At 38.8% G+C, this 17,146-nt stretch overlaps 1 protein-coding gene across 4 annotated transcripts in view; it reads left to right on the forward strand.

Moving 5' to 3' along the window:
• The window catches only part of jag2b (jagged canonical Notch ligand 2b), a 47,512-nt gene that overhangs the window by 16,284 nt on the left and 14,082 nt on the right, over positions 1-17,146 (forward strand). For 3 of the 4 annotated variants that reach the window (XM_055054263.1, XM_055054264.1, XM_055054265.1), the window contains 10 exons: positions 1,198-1,252; positions 6,225-6,482; positions 7,431-7,491; positions 10,282-10,412; positions 12,272-12,391; positions 12,559-12,672; positions 12,776-12,889; positions 14,905-15,018; positions 15,371-15,417; positions 15,499-15,672. In XM_055054263.1, coding sequence (XP_054910238.1) covers positions 1,198-1,252; positions 6,225-6,482; positions 7,431-7,491; positions 10,282-10,412; positions 12,272-12,391; positions 12,559-12,672; positions 12,776-12,889; positions 14,905-15,018; positions 15,371-15,417; positions 15,499-15,672 — 1,188 coding nt within the window. The remainder of the gene's footprint in view (positions 1-1,197; positions 1,253-6,224; positions 6,483-7,430; positions 7,492-10,281; positions 10,413-12,271; positions 12,392-12,558; positions 12,673-12,775; positions 12,890-14,904; positions 15,019-15,370; positions 15,418-15,498; positions 15,673-17,146) is intronic. The other variant, XM_055054266.1, reaches the window with a different exon arrangement.

Here is a 17,146-nt window from a genome sequence, read left to right on the forward strand (position 1 = left end):
TCTCTAAAAAAATTGTCCTTCTGAAAAATGGCAAAGCAAAAACTGAACACTTTGTCATTCAATTTTTGGTAGAAAGAGGAAAAAATAAATAAATCATGCTAATAGAAATTATTGAGCTTGTTTTAATTGATCACGCAATTAATTGATTTACTGCTTATTCTGACGAGCTTCAGGTTTTATATTGATCAGAGAGCATAATAACCCATAATTCTTTCTATATACGTGAAGAAAAATTCTGTTTTCTTCAAAATAGGAAAGATTAGAGAACATGCCATTCAAGCAAGAGTGAAAATAAAATATTCTCCTAAACTTTCAATTTACAGTATTGTTACAAAATATCTTAAAAAGTCATAAAAATGCATTAATTACCCACATTTAGCTTATTTGTCTGTTTTGTGTCAAAGCGGGAATCGGTAAAAGCTAAAACACAGCAAACTGCTCTATTTATGGTGTTTTTTGTTACTTTTGTTTTTTTACGAATCTAAATTGATAAAAGTAAAAAACAAACATTTAATTTCTCTTTGGGCTCAATAAAGTATTTTTTAGCTTTAATTTGTGCCTCTGCAGTTGAAGAATTTAAAACTTTTTAAAGTCCTTGCAAATGACTTCTTGTCATTTATAAAACCTTTTAAAAACTCAACCCATTATTCTGATGAAGCTGAAGCTTTCAGAACCTGCAAAGTTTCCCTCCTGAGCTGAGAAGTGTGTGATATTTGTGCAGAGCTGGAGGAAAGTTTAAAGGAGTTGGTGCTTGAGGTTGATGCTCTTCTCCAGTTGCTACTTTTGGCTGCACACAGTTGGACCTACTGTAGCATGCTCTCTTATTTCTGAATCATTGGGTTTCATTGGGGCTGTAACTCTAGCAGTACTCTGTAGTCAAGCCAAGTTGAATTCCAGACTCTGTAGTAGCAATAAAATTGATTTTTGCATCATCGGTTCGAATGTGTGTCTGATGCTTGTTCAAGAATTAAGTGACTGAAATGATGCTCCGCTGGTTTTTGCTGACGTTTCCTTTGCAATGAATCTGAAGATTTGTTTTGTGTTTAGACTGGTGCACCATGTTTTTCTGGAACAAGACGGATGATTTGCAAAATATATTTTTGTCTCTGGAGTAAATTATCGTTTTGAGATGTATGAAGAGTAAAGACTGTTTTCTTAATTTGATTCTCATTCTTATTTGTTTTGTCTTTTCTGCAGCGAACTTTTACGTTGATCGTTGAAGCTTGGGACTGGGACAACGACACAAGAAACAGTAAGTTCATTCTTTATAAGTTAATCGTTTTTATTTTAACCCGTTTTCCCTTTTCTGGGCAAATTAATCAGACGTGCAAGTCTGATTCATTTACAGTGGTAGTGACTGTAAATTAATCGTTTCCACAGTCAAAGGCTCATCATGCAACCAGATATCAATACTTTCTAATTACATCAGACATTTGAAGTAAAGATTTCATGCTTTTATAAAAACTATCGATCACTGTTTAGTTCCTTCATTCCAAAAAGTGAAGCTGAATAAATAATTCCCAATAAATAAAGATGATTTCTGCTTCTGAATTGCTATTAAAATCTGTGTAATGTGGATACATTCTTGTTTTTAGTTCATATTTTAATGTCATAGCTTCACTAAATAGGATGCAGAATGACACTGGTATCACATCTATTGAATTATTCAATTTTTAAACCAATTGGCTTTTTAAAAAAAAACTTTTTGCACAGCCGCATTTTGATGATCAAATATGTACCAAGTTTTCCAGCAAATATATCAAAATAAAAACAGCTTTTTATTGATTTGATTTGATTTGTAGGCCACCAAACTACCATGTCAAAGTTACGGCTGCAACAAACTATTTTAGTAATTGATTGATCTGACAATTAACCAGATTTTAAAACGGCACATTGCACAGGTTCTCTTAAGTCTTTTTTTTTTTACATGCATTAGAAATGCATTAAAAGATGTAAATGAAAAATCAGCTTCTTTTTTAAATAAGAAAAAATAAACATTTTATTGCCTAAAATGCAATAATACTACATTAGTTTTATTAATATTATTTGTGCAGATTTTTATTATTTATGTACTTAAAAATGACCAAATGAGTTGACAATTATTTGAATAATCATGATTAATCTGATTAATCGTTTCAGCTCTGGTCAAAATTAGAAACTTGGAAAAACTTTTGGAAACTTCTTAAATTAATTGGAAAGACGCACAAGTCTGTACGATTAAAAGAGAATTAATTTAGTTCCAAAATCTTTGCAGATTAATGTATTTTCATCCAACGTTCTGATGAATGTTTGTGTTGGCAGAAAACTCCAGAATCGCTTTTCTTTATGCTAAAATATTCTCACAGTGCAAACCTTGACTGTTGGCTCCGACGGTCATTTTTGGCCAGCTGTATCCTGTTTTTTTTTTTTTTTTCCTTTGAGTACGTCCGCCTGGTGGACTTCTTTAAACATTTTATTACACATCTGTGCAGAATTCCTGTGTAGAGGAAGAACTGTCATCAGCTGTAATATCCGCATGTCTGAATGCGGCTTTGATCTGCAAAGATACCAATAATTACTCATGAGATTCCTTAACGCGTTCATTAACGCGGAATCGAAGGTTTCTGATCATCTGGTGTTTATTTGAGGTTTTTTTGCATCCTGTTTTGGCGCCTTCATCAAACAGACTTCCGCCTGTGGACGGAGACAATGGAGAATAAATAGATTTTGACATCATCGCTCTTTGATTAGCTGTGCGTCGTCTTTTGTTGCTGCATTAGTTGAGTAAATTTGACAGATCGGAGGCCTAATTGTTGCTCGAAACATTCCAGTTGGTTTCCTTCCAGCCAAATCGCCATAAAGAATGTAAATGGATGTTTCTGGTCTAAAGTGTCTTTAATTAGGTTGTCACTTCATGTTGATCACATTTACTTTTTTCATCTTGGTATTGTACATTTAGTGTCAAAAAAGACTAAATTCAATGTGTAAGATCCTGGCTATCCCAGAAAATATTTGAAAAAAGTGGTCAAACTCATATTTTTGGTTTTAATCCTCAATTGCTGAGGTGTGATCTAGAATTATTTTCAATACCAGGACCAATAAAGGTAAAATTACTGCCACCACCATGCGTCTCAGTTGATGGGTCATCCGTTGTGGTTTGGTCTGATTGGCAATTTAAAAGTTTCCCACATAAAATGTGAAACAAAACAGTGAATTTCTGGTCTTTAGAGGGTAACGGGGTATTGAAAATTTTTTTTTTAAGGCTCTTTACAACAGTAATTGTAACGATTAGGCCTGGAAAATGTATCGCGGTAAAAGTGTTTCATATCACTTAATCAGTAATTGGCAATATTAACTATTCGTATTTATTTATATATATATATTTTTAAATGCTGCCAAGCTTTCCTGTTTCAGCCACAGTTTTGACTCCTGTACTTTGTTTTTTATATTTATACAGTTTATGAGTTACTTAAGTTGTTGCTAGATAACCAACGAGCCAGGGAGGAAGTCGATTCCACCAACTTCGTTGAGCGGCTAAAGCTCTGCGTTGAGTTTCTGTTCAATAGATAAAGCAGTTTGATTTTATTTTATTTTTTTTTCAATTCACCTGTTTGTCAATTTTATCTAAAAAAAGAAAATATTGCGGACATGAACCACGTTCTTTATAGTGAACGTCGTGTTGTGAATGGAAGTTGAAATGTTCCTTTTTTCCTGCTGAAGTTGCAGGAAGTGTTGGAAATGCATCTGCAGTTTGGCTGAGTGGGATCTGGATATTTGTTGAGACTTGCTTTCAGCAGAGCTGCACATTTTTCTCAGGTTCTGCATTTTGTAGTTGGGTAGACCATGACTTCTGTGGTGGTGAATGGGGCATACAGTTCAATTTAAATTTTTTTCTTTACATCGTTCGAACCCAGGTTCGTTTTAAAAGGTTAGGTTAAGGTCAAAGGGCGAACATGTCAAATAAATGGTTCCTGAGGTGCAACATAAAAACAGATCTTCAGTCTCATTATATTGTAATACAAAAATCTCGTCATACGCTTTTGATTTCAATTTTTGCCATAAAAGAAAGAAGAACTTATTGGCAAAAGGCTATTTTAATCCTGAGTAACTGATAAAAAAAATTTTAATCCTGAGTAACTGATAAAAAAAAATCAATGTTATATTTAGAAATTACATCACAGGACAGAAAAATACAAAGTTATGTGGATGTTTTGGAATTTTAAGGACTAAAATAGAAATATTTTGGATGGAATCGAGCAAATTTTCACTCAATTAAGAGTAGTGATATTTCACAATAAAACTTCTCAAGTAAAAGTAAAAATGCTCCCAAGAGTTATCTTTCATTTCCCCATAAGTTACCCAAGTAACTGTTACCCAGTTAATGGCAACTCTTTTCCCACTGATTGAAGCAACAGGAGAATTTGGCATCACTGTCACTGAGGGTGTGTCTCTCTATGAGGAAGACTTTCCTCTTCCTCATTTCCAGACGCTGTGTGTTGTGCATACGTTATCTTGTATGCAGACTCACTAAACGCTCAATATCGACTGCGTGACTCTACAAGTCTGACAGACATGAGGCGACCGTGACTCAGCACGCCGGTCTGGTTCCACATAAGAACCGAAGCGTGGTTCTGTCGGTGGATTCCTCTCCTCCACCGTCACATCCTCCCGTCTGCCTCTGCACCCCCCATCCCACCGCGTCCTCAGGAAAGGCAGCTGGCTGTTTTCCTTGTGTTTATCGAACAGGAAGTGGAGCGGACTGGGCGAACTGGCCCACTGTTTAGACACTTGGTTGCAGAGACCGGCTCGGGCCCAGAGCCCATTGTTCTCTATCTGGCAACTGGCGAGGGTTATTTCTGTTGTTGTTGTTGCTTAATTCTGTGTGACATTGTGTAAGTCCCCAGCAGAGGAAGGTGCAGGCATGTGTGTGTGTGTTCCTGTTTCCAACGAGTCCAAAATTGTGGAGAACAAGAAATCACGGTCCCGGCTCCACAGCGATTGTTTGTCTGTTTTGAGCTTGCTTTGATAAATCAAGTTGTTTTCCTGCTGTTTGGTTTCTCACAAAGATAAACATGAGTATGGAGGCCCGAAACTCAAATGATGGACAGATTAAATGGTTTCCAGTTGGTTACTTATCAACTGGTCATTTCACATTTTCTTAGGGTTGTCTCTAACAAATTTTGACGGACAATAAATTGCCACTGAAATTATTGTGATAAACAATAAGAGTTGTTTTTGTGACCATTTTCAATATAAATATTGACAGCACTGCAAGAAGCACAAGTATTTTTGTTCTCGTTTCTGATGCGAGTTCCTCTAATCGCTTTAAAATGGGAGAAAACAAACTCACAAGTAACTTTTCAGCAACATCCAGGAGCTTGGTGAGAACGAGAACCTTCTCACCACAATTAAAGGATTATTGGTCAGATTTCTTCAAATATCTGTAAGTTAGTTTTGTCTTATTTTATAAATAACATATTTGCTGTAGAAACTGGACCAAAACGACTTGGTGAGATCTTTTTAAACAAAGTTTTTAAAAAATGTTGAACTCTAACCATAAATGAGATGGATTAGGAAGTCTATAAATATTAAAAAAAATATTAATAATCAGAAGGAAAATTATTGTGCCCATTTTAGTTTATCATCTGATTGTGACTTACTGATATCAAAGATATCAAATTATTGAAAACAGCTTGGATCAACTTGTTTATAATTTCATCGTAAAGCAGTTTTCACATCACTATTTTAAATCATTTTATTGGCTTTCAAGGCATTTTTGGAAGGATAAAATGCAACAATCAATACATGTTTTTTTTTTAACCCCAAACTTGACTTGAAATTATTCTTATTTCTTATTTCTTTGTTTTGTGTGGAGTTTCTTTCTTTTGGGAAACGGAGGGGCAATAAGGTGCAGTTTCATTTACTGCCTTGCATTTAGATTGCCACTGAAAGAACAAGATCAGAGTTGGAAGTCGGCCTTAAAGACGGGGTGTGGAGTTCAGTCAGCAGAGATGCTGCAGCTCTAAAGCAAAGTGAGTCCATTAAGGTGGTTGATCATCTAATTAGGCGACATCGTTTTAAGATTTTCCAGGCTTGTAGCCCTGGAGCAGAGCCAGTCCAGCAGTTACTGAAGGAGCATCCATCCCATCAGTCCTGGGTTCTGGATCCAGTGATCGGCTTTTCTTTCCCAAATCGGGTTCAGGCTTAACGTTTTCTCAAACTGCATCGTTTCATGTTCGTTTCAGACGGCGAGGAGCTGCTGATCGAGCGCGGCGTTCACACCGGCATGATCAACCCCGGCGACCCCTGGCAGACCAACCGCCACGACGGGCCGGTGGCGCGCCTCGTCTACCGCATCCGGGTGCGCTGCGACGAGAACTACTACGGGAACAAGTGCAACGAGCTGTGCAACCCTCGGGACGACTACTTCGGACACTATCGCTGCGACGCGTCAGGGACTCGGGTTTGTCTGGACGGCTGGATGGGCAAAGAGTGCAAGACAGGTCTGCTGCGAAAACTTTCCTAACTAGATAATAGCTATGACTGCTAGCCTAACCTTTTCCCTAGATCATCTGTGGGTCAAAATCAGTTATGAAAGCATAGTTGTGTAAATATCAAGAGTAAATGACGGAAAGAAAAATGAGTAAATTTCCACCAAAATTTGGGGATATTTCTCCGAACTGTCCCAGTTCGTTGTTGAAAAGTTTAATTCCAAAAGTCAAAGAATTTCAAGAAAATATTCTAGAAAATACGAAGTAATTTCTTAAGTTACTCTAGAAATTTGATTTCCAAATGATGAAAATTTTGAAGAAAAAATTTTTTTAGATTAATTTCAGACGCAATTTTTTTCTAGAAAATTTGAGCTCCAAAAATCAAATATGAAAAATAACCTCATTTTTTAATTAGTTTAAAATTTTCACAAAAAATATTTTTGATTAATTTCAGAAATTTTCTGGAAAATTTTGACTTCTGAAACTTAAATTTCAAAATTTCACAAATCAAATATGTTCCACTTTTTCTTACATTTTTTTGAAATCCAAAAATAACTCTAGCAAATGAAACTTTTGAAACTTAAATTTTGAGTTTAATCTCAGAAATGTCCATGTTCTCTTGAAGTTTTCTTAGATTTTTTTTAGTTTTTTTTTTGCCGATGAGACTCAGAATTTGAGTGGATTTTTTCACTTTGCTGCAGTTTTCCTAACAGACTGGGGGGTCCACTGTAAATCCCTCAGCTAACCTTGAAAGGTGTGAAAAGACTGGTGGTGAAAAGGGTGGAGTCGTTTTTAAAAGCTGGGCAGAGTTTTATATGCAAGTCGTAAACTTGTCCCTCGTTTCAGAGCGACGTTAATAAATGTCTCTGCATTTGTTGAAATTATGTTTTTCCCACCTTCACCTTCCGTTTGTGACATTTTCCAACATGAGAATTGAAGTTTTTTCTCGTTTTTCTCCAGCGATCTGCAGACAAGGCTGCGACCCGGTACACGGCAACTGCTCTGCTCCAGGCAAATGCGAGTAAGAGATGCTTTTATGTTTGAGCTTCTGGTGGTAAATGTAATTATGAATGAAAAATGTGTTTCTTGTGTTTTTGGTGTCAGAATTTTGCCACTTTGAGGCAGTTTTATGTTTAAAGGAGAAACCTGCAGCATTTTGAAACCATAGAAATCTTGCAGACGATGACAAAAAAGAGAGAAAAGTCTAGATTTGACATTCCGAACAGAAGCAGCACTAACTTGGTGAGGCTTGTTGTTTTCAGCCTCTCCTTCCCTTGTGGGCATCTCCCAGATCTCTTCTGAAGGCCAGGCCGATGTCGCTCCTGCCTTCTCGTATTTTTAGCAGCTCCAGATCCTCCTCAGAATACCAAGCGCCTCATCAGCTCTCTGCACCTTGGACCAAAGAAGGACGCTGCTCTGCGCGTGTGAATCGCTGCGCCGTAAACCGTGCCGGGAATTGTCAGACCCCGGTTTCCCCCCTGTCCGCATTGCAGTCCTCCTTGAAGGGCAAGGGGCAGCGGAGGAAACGAAATACCGCTGCGTTATTTACATCCTCCAAACTGGAAATGACGGTTAAATGAAGTGACGTCCCTGCTGCTGCCTGGTTTCCAGGATGCGTCCACATCCCGTTGTCATCTGGAGAAACCCTTCTGTCCTCTCCCCACCTGCCGGAAATGACGACGCGCTCCACGACTTTTAAAAAAACATCGTGGAAAAACGGGATGAGACGATTAAAAACGTGTCACTTCGATCTCAGATTCTGACTTTAAAATTTGACTTTATCAGAGTTTTGACTTCATTAAACTTTTGCTTTTTTCTTTTCAGATATTTGACTTGTTTTCTCAGAATTTTAATGTTTTTTCTCAGAATTTTGACAATTTTTCAGAATTTTTTTTCTCAAAATTTTCATTTTTATCAATATTCCAACTTTGAATTCAGACTTGAAATTTTGGCTTTTTCCCCCAGAATTTTTTTTGTTCTCTTCCAACTCTTGTTTCTCCGAATTCTGACTTTAATCTTCGGATCAATATCCTTCTTCATCATTTTGGCCCTAATCTTCTTCCGTATGACCCGGTGTTGGGAGCTGCTTCTCGTTTTTACGGGTCGTCCTCATTCCGGTGAACTGCGACTGATTCATGCACCCCGTCAACAGGAAGAGCGGCTTGAATAGGGGAGCGGCAGTAAAAAGGTCGTCCTGCAGGAGCACGAATTTAATGATTCCCCAGGGCACAAAAAGCTGGCATTAAATCATTTACCGCCTCTTTTTTGTTCTGTATTCGCTCGGGTACGTCACACCTAAAAGCTGCTGCACAAAAGCTGGTGTGAGTCGGCTTTTACATCGCTCCATTCAGACTTCAGAGTGCGCCGCTTTGGGCCTGTCCCGACACATTTAAGAGGCTTGTCCTACGAATCGCCTTGGATCTGCAGAACTTTTCTTTTTCAGAAAGATTCAGACTTTGTGGGTTGGAGTCCATTTTATTTTGAAACCCTGAACTACCTCTACCTACTGGGGCCCATTTTATTGCATCATTTATCTTTTATCATGATTTTCTTATCAGAATTTTGTATCTACATATACAAATGAAACCCATTAGTGATTGATCTGTATAATAGCCAAACAGTTATCTAAAAGGATTGGCTTTTATCCTCATCAACATAATGCCACAAAATATTGTGATAAACTTTAAGTCTATATAACCTGCCTTGCTTTCTTGTCCAGAAACAAAATAGCAAAATCTTACCAAGTGTATTTTAGTTTCTAGTGCAAGTATCTTTGAAATAAGGCTTATATCTTCTAGAAAAGTTACTTTGTAAGTTAGTTTTGTCTTATTTGAAGCCTTATTTGACTTGGTAAGATTTTGTTGTGCAGTGCCAGAGAGTGGCTGGTTTCCAAAGTCTTGGTCTCTCAGAAAGGCAGCGGTGCCGTCTGCAGGGGGCTCAAAATAGCCGTCAATTGACAAGACAGCTGTCCCGACGACACCGCAGCTTTGGAATAGCAGCGTACGACTCTGTGGCCGCGCTACACCGACTCTGTGTATATACACAGTTGTCTCCAGCCACTCAGTGCCTGAGCGAGTTTACCACCCTCGGAGCCGCCACTCTCCTTCAAAACCAGACTCCTGCTTGCGCGCGGGAGCCCATGGAAGTATACTTAACCTCTCCTGCCCTGGAATGTCAACATACACTGGGATTGCTTGGCAGCAGGCCATGGGACCAGGATGAGTCCGTGTTCAGATCAATTATATCAGGGCTTTGTTCTAGGATGCATTTATTACCAATGATTGGCCTTTTTTTCCCCTCAACATGCAGTTTGAGGATTTAACGATTAATCGGATTGACATCTTTAAATGCCACCAAACTTCTATAAAAACCATAAATCAATTCAGAGATTTTTCTTTTTCTCTCATTTGATGATCAGAATCATAGTTTCACATTATGGCTAAAACGATTAATCGGATTAATTGTGATTAATTGATAATAATAGTGATCAATTAATCGTTAACTACAGTATACAAACCCAAGAAAATGACTATGCTGTAAAAAAAAATCTATTCAAAGCAATAATTAGGCCAAAACTGTAAAAAATTTGTTTAAAATTGGCATTTTAAGATGAAAACATCTTTGCTTTGCCTAAAACTCGTCACGTGAAATAGTTTTACCTAAAGGAAAACTGTTGCTGCATTTCAGACCCCAAAATGTTTTCAGATTCAAAAATGGCATCTGACCAGGTGGGGAACTGAAACGTATCTACTTCACGAAATGTTTCAGGAAAAGAAGCCGTGTCTCATTATTTATTTTATGTTTCTAACAGGTGTAAGTACGGCTGGAAGGGCCAGTTCTGCGATGAATGTGAAGTTTTTCCCGGCTGCGTTCACGGCACCTGCAACCAGCCCTGGCAGTGCAACTGTGACAGGAACTGGGGCGGCCTGTGGTGTGAGAAAGGTTTGCGCTCTTTGGTTTTCTTAATTAAATATTGAATATCTGTTACCATGGTGAACAGAAGTTTTCCCAAACTTATGTTCATTCAGGTACTTGATAGTTGATTTTTTTTACTTTTGGAGCTCAGAAATTTCATTTTTTTGTAGAAAAGTTCTGGGATTATTCTCAAAATTTCAGTTTTTTTTTAGATATTTGTTTGTTCTGGCTATATCAAAATTGGTATAGTTGACAAAACTGCAATGGAAACACTTTTTTCATATGCGATCAACAACCGGATGTTACTACTGGCGGAAACGCCAAAGAAGACAGGAAGTGGTTGGATTTTGATGGAGCTGCATGTTTTTAATGACTTATTGCATGAAAAAAACTTATTCCCATGTGATTTTTTTTTATTGCGTTTTACATTTAAAGGAAACATTGAAATTACAAAATTGTGTATTTTTTACGTTAGCAGAATATTGTCAAAGTTTTGTTTATGTTTGTAGCTGCTGTGGTGTTTTTATAGATCTGCAGAAATGGAGCTTCTGCAGATTTATGACTTTACTGGTTTGTAGAGAAATTAATAAAAAAATCTGTAATTTATCACCAAATGAAGTTGTTTGAAATGAAGTCTGCCTCATCTTTAGTGGCGTCTCCGTGTATCTGGAAGCCAGAAGCTGGATAGTTTTACTGTCTGAGATCTGAGCAGCGGCAGGATCACCCGATCCGCCCTCATGCCTCCGTCACAGGCGGCTCTTCGGGGGATGAGGACAGATCCTCAGATCCCCAGTGGAGGCAGATTCCTGCTCATTTATTTACCAGGTTTTTGGGGGGAGCCTGGCTTCAGCCTGCGGCTTGTGTGAAGTGCTTCAGCTGATTTATTTTATTTAAAAGAGCAGGAAAGAAGCACAACCATTTATTTTAATTTAATATGTGCAAATAAGAGATTGGTTTGTGCTGCTAATTCTCAACCACCTGTCTGCAGCCTGCAAATACAGAAAAATTAGTCATAAAGCGGAGCAGCAGGGGGTTGAGAAAACACCTCCTGCCAACGCAGGCAGCTGGTCCTCGATTCAGAGCGACGAGATTTCTGGGAAATCCCAGAAAAAGTGACACATGGAGGTGGCTGCACAGAGCTCTGCAAAGAACAAAACACACACTGCAGGCTTGAAGCTTCACTCAAACGTTTATAAGATGGTGGGATGGAATCCATTTGGTTGCATTGTAACAGGTTAAGTCATCGTCATGAGCTCAGTTCAGCTGATCAAATGGATATTCTTTCTCTCAAGAGAACTTACAGGACATACTGTGCAAAATTGTTATTTTGCACATTTTTATACTTCCATATGGGTCTCAACTGCTTCGGAAGAACTTGAGCTGTTCCAAAAAATTTAATTTTTAGTTTTTTGGTGTCTGGAAAATGAGCTGTTTGAAAAACCTTCCGCTTTAGTCAGATTCGCAGTTACCTAGCAACTGCAACAAAGCCCAAACTAGCAACCCCAGTTGAGCTCTAGCATGCTTGGTCAGTTGTATGCACCGTACAATGGCTGCTGGAAAAGACAAATGTTTTGTTGTTGGCTTGCTAGTCAGAAACCACTTTCCTTATTCTTTTAGTTGTGCAGAAGGCTCCACTTCTGCTTTTCAAAGATGTACTGTTGCATACCTATTTGTTTTTTGCCTTAAAGCAACTCATTCTGAAAAATGTAATGAATATGTTTTCTAGACTTATTCTGATCTGTTGACGGAATCAGTCACCTTTTTTTAAACTTCCAGGCATCTGCCGGCTGGACAGAAAATCAATTTCATCCAATTTAGCGGAGCATTTCTGCTTGTTTTTTTTTGTTGTTTTGTTTTTTGTAAGTCTTCTTTCTGTTTCCTAACAGATCTGAATTACTGCGGCCGTCACCAGCCGTGCGTCAACGGAGGAACCTGCATGAACACTGAACCAAACCAGTACTACTGCGCCTGTCCGCAGGGCTACTCTGGAAAAAACTGCGAGATAGGCAAGTCGCTTTCTAAACTACTTTTCGTTTCAGTCTTGAAATTGTGCTCAATTTTATATAAAAATATTAATTTCAAAAGCTAAAAAGGTCATTATTCGATTCTGACGGTGCGACTATGAAGTTTAGCTCTGGAAATGACTTTTTCTGTGGTGTTTTGCGGCGATCAGCCGAGCATTCTTGCGTTTCCAACCCTTGCTCCAACGGTGGAACGTGTCGTGACGTCGACGCAGGATACGAATGTTTGTGTCCGCCAGGCTGGAAGGGGCCGACCTGTGACAAAAGTCAGTCGTTTCACTGTTTTCTGTTTTTGCTTTCTGCTCTGCTCTGTGACTTCATCATTCAGTCTCGTCTAACAGTCACTAATTGGCAGAGTTTTGTTTCTAGATTTGGATGAATGCGCGTCCAGTCCATGTTTTCACGGTGGGACCTGTTTCGACCTGGAGGATGGATTCGAGTGTGTGTGCCCCCCACAGTGGGAAGGGAAGACATGTCTCATCGGTTAGTTGACCTTTCATAATATTTTTTACATTTTTAAAGCAATTCTGCTCTTAAGTCTTCATGCTAATTGTGCTAAAAGGCCTTCAAAAGACGACCAGTCGCTGTGTTTTCGTCTGGAGTTTTAACACCTCGCAAATGTTGCCTTTTAATTATCTACATATTGTGGTTTTTAGTTGCTTGTAAATTAGTTTTTGAAGTGTACCAAGATATTTGCACCAGAAATTAGACCACAAATTATTGGTACAAATGTATTTTTTCAGTATTTAAAAGCCCCCTGATACTGAGCTACAAATGGTACTTATAAAAAAGAAAAAGATTGTGATGTTCCAAAAATGTATCGGTGTTTTAAAATGTCATGTAGAAAATGTAATCCCTAGGGCACATTTAGTATCTTAAATGGGGGTTTTGAAGACTTTCCAAGTCGTGGTTTTTCTCTCTGGTTGCGGCTGTCCTCCCTCCGTTGCTCCCCGTCCGAAAAGCGGACGTGACCGGCGCCAAGCCAGGAAATGTATGACCACCAGTAAACAAGGTTGTTGTGCTTGTATGTGCGTCTGGAGGTGCAGGCAGGAAAGGGATCCCAAGTGTTGGGTCTCATCTTACAAGCTCTGGTCTCAGCTTACAGGCAGGTATAGGTCTCCTGTCTCACCTGGAGCCTGTTGTGAGTGCAGTGTTGGGTTTCAGAGAGGACAGCCGTGAAGGTGTGTGTTGCAGGTCATTGTGCTGCTGATGGCCTCCACCAAAGCCTCCATCTCCGTGTTTGTGCAGCTATTTTTTCCACTCGTTTATGTTGCAGTAAAGACACGATGAACCCTTCTGAACAGCTCTGCATGCAAAATGTTGACACCAAAACGGGTTAGGGTTAACCTAACCCTCACCAAGTTGAGCTCAGATGTGTTTTAATTATTCCCAACAATAAATGTTAACAGTAAACATCAACAAATCTGAAGGCCGCAACAAAAAGTTAATAAACGGCACAATATTTTATGGAGTTTAAAAAAAGATGAATCAACTGTTTGACATCAGCAAAATATTAGGAAAATTTCCAAGTAAAATAAATAATAAAAAGGTCTCCAAGAAACAAGTTTTGCCTCTAAAATCCTCAAAAATGTTCTGCCATCATTCCAGCAACGTAAGTTTCTGAAAGTGATTCTTCAGATTGTATAATCGTGTACCATAAAAAAGTCTTATAGTGAAGTTAAATGAGTAAAATTCATTTTTTTCTCTTTTAATATCAAAGATAATGAATCCTCAACAATAGATATACACTGTGGAGTATTTTTCCACATATTTTGGAGGTTTTTATGCTTCCAGTTGGTTCCTGCTACTTCTACAAACAGCCCAAGACCTCATTTTGGCAATAAGTTTCTTTTATGGTGTCTGGAAAACGAGCCATTTGAAAAACCTTCAGAACGCAACGTCACAAATCAGCAGGCTCTGCCAGTCACCTAGCAACCTAAGTGAGACACACACTGAGCTCCAACACATTTGGTCAGCTGGTTTTAACAATAACTTGCAGAAAGGAAAAAGGAATTAATATATTTTATGTCGTCCATGTCCTATCCTAAAAGGTTATGACCAGAGGTCGTACATCTGCAACGCCAGTTTGGGGAAAACGGAGTTACTTGAGCCAACTTTAGAGTAACTCTGAGATACTTTCCGCAATCTGAAATATCCCAACGGCTGCATTGAGTGTTTACTGGATAATTTCCAGCCGGCCATAAAACATGAGACAATCTCATTAGCAGTGTTACGGTGTCGACGGGTCGAGCTCAATAATTCAGAGGGAAGTTGTTCTCTTCCAGTAAATTAGCAGAAACTCCTGTCTACCCTGATGCATCAAGTGTGAAAATGCTTTTAAATTGACTAAGCCAGGCATAATTAATGGTCCAATCAAACCGCTACATTCTGGTTCTTTCATTTTCTTTCTCTTTAGTCTTTAACTCTTATATCCACTTCCTCTCTTTTTCTACATTTCCTTCAATTGATGGACTCCGTCTGCCTTCCTGCCTTCACAGATGCAAATGAATGTGCAGGACAGCCCTGTGTGAACGCTAAATCTTGCAAAAATCTCATTGGTGGATATCACTGCAACTGTTTCCGGGGATGGTCGGGCCAAAACTGTGACATCAGTCAGTATTTCTTTGCCTCAACTCGGCGTCACTCATCTGGTGACTTCGCTTTTTTTCTAATAACGACACCTGCTGAACTTCGGCTCCTTCTTTTTTCCAACATGGGTGTAGCTTAGCTTCACTTTCACACATGTGGTAACCTGTTCAAGTCTTCCTTTGGCAAACTGAATCTGCATGCTGCCTTGCTATCCCAGATTTACACTGAAGACACTCGCTTAACTTCAGATGTTCCCATTTCCAGCCTTCAGCTAAATCTGCGCACTCTGCACTACAGATTTAACCTCATAATAATTAATGCACAAATAATTTAATGCTTTCAATTTGTAAACTTTGTCATCTTCAATCTCTGCAGACGTCAGTGGCTGCCAAGGTCGATGCCAGAATGGAGGAACCTGTAAGGTATGACTGTTTTTTTATTTTTATTTGCAGAGATTTGCTTGAGACTTTGCCTTATTTTTATTTTTATGTTTGGGTTTTTAGAAGGGACAGAGGGGCTACCGCTGCCAATGTCCTCCTGGTTTTGTCGGCAATCATTGCGAAATCCAGAGGAATAAATGTGAGAGTGGACCGTGCCAGAACGGCGGCAGGTGCCACGTGGTTTTGGACGGCTTCGTGTGCGAATGTCCACCAGAGTTCAGTGGCCAACTGTGTGAGGTGAGACCTGATTTTGTGGTTTAGCTTTTCTTTGCGTCCTGGTTGCTTTTTCACTCATTTTGAGTCCAGTTTTTAACCATATGTTGGTTTCAGGTTCAGGTAAAATTATCTTAGCAAAGACTTGAAAACTTCAGGAAACCAAAAGTAAAAGATAGAAAATATGGTTGTAAAAATTTAACTAGATTGTTTCCCTTTTTTATTCTCTCAAAGCGCATTTGGTTGTCCTTATGTCACTGTAGCCATGTTTCCATCAGTGTTTTTAGGCACATTTCGATTTATAGTATTAGAAATTTTAGTTGGAAATGGCTACATTTGACACAGTTCACAAAAATATTTACCCTTATTTGAGATTTTTTTGACTTTTCCAAAAAAGTCAATGTGCAAAAAGGAACATTCTCTGGATTTATAAACCATTGGAGCTCTTATTTTGAAAGGATAAAGGAAGTCATTCTTGAGCTGAGATCTTTGTCAGCTCTGTGATAATATGGTGACCAGCTAACTTTTAGCAACACAGAAGTTGTTGCAGGCTATAAAACTTTCTCTATTAAACGTATATAATTTCAAGTTCAAACTCTAAAATTGGGGGACTGGTCAAAACTGAACTCTACATTTCTGGAATACACTTTAATATTTATGAAGCTTTGGTTCTAATTGTGTCACATCAGCGAAATAAAAACCACTTGCCTGGTAAAATCTGGACTGAACTTATCGTATAATTACAAAACGATTAGTTTTTCTTATTCGAATAATTATTTGTTGAAGGAAAAATTTCTAAAACCGGTGGAAATGGAACAATACCAAAAACAAAGTGAACGCATCCTTACTACGATTCACTGATTGTAATTTTTGTCCAATCTGTAAAAAGCCTGACCTGCAGATTTAGTGTTTTTGTCAAAAATGTTGCTAAATATAGCAAAAACATCACTGAGTTAGCGACACTGGGGTGAATATTGTATCTCTACTCCTCTTATCTGCAGCTAACTTTCCACAATAAAGCGGTTATTGTGGTAAATAAAAGTGAAAGTTAATGGGACTTGGGTGTCTTTATGTCCTTGTTCAGCGTTTTGCATGTGATTCATTACACCTGGTTTCACATTGCCCTTTGAGTCGTCACACAATGGAGAAAACCGTAAAACGGCTTCAGCATTTAACAGTAATGTGACCCAACATGCTGTGATCTTCATGGTTGTGTAACGTAATCCGTCCCAGCTCTGCAAGCCAAGCCCTCCTTTTCTCCTACGTGAGACTTCGGTCTCGGCGGGTTCCTCCCGACCCCTTTCAAACACGGTCTGCGTCTGAATCTGGGTTATCGGCGAGGAAGCCGACACTTTGCTGTATCTGTGGCTCCCTGAATGGAGGACATTGCTGGTCTGAGGCCAAGCCGGATTTAGCATCTCTACTATAAATGTGAGCCTCCCTGAATGAGGAGCTGCTGGATTTCTGCCTGCGATTCCTGCTACGGCTTGATGTACAT

Source organism: Poeciliopsis prolifica, unplaced genomic scaffold, assembly GCF_027474105.1.
Source record: "Poeciliopsis prolifica strain line A6 unplaced genomic scaffold, Auburn_PproV2 SCAFFOLD039, whole genome shotgun sequence".
In the NCBI taxonomy this organism is placed as follows: Eukaryota; Metazoa; Chordata; class Actinopteri; order Cyprinodontiformes; family Poeciliidae; genus Poeciliopsis; species Poeciliopsis prolifica.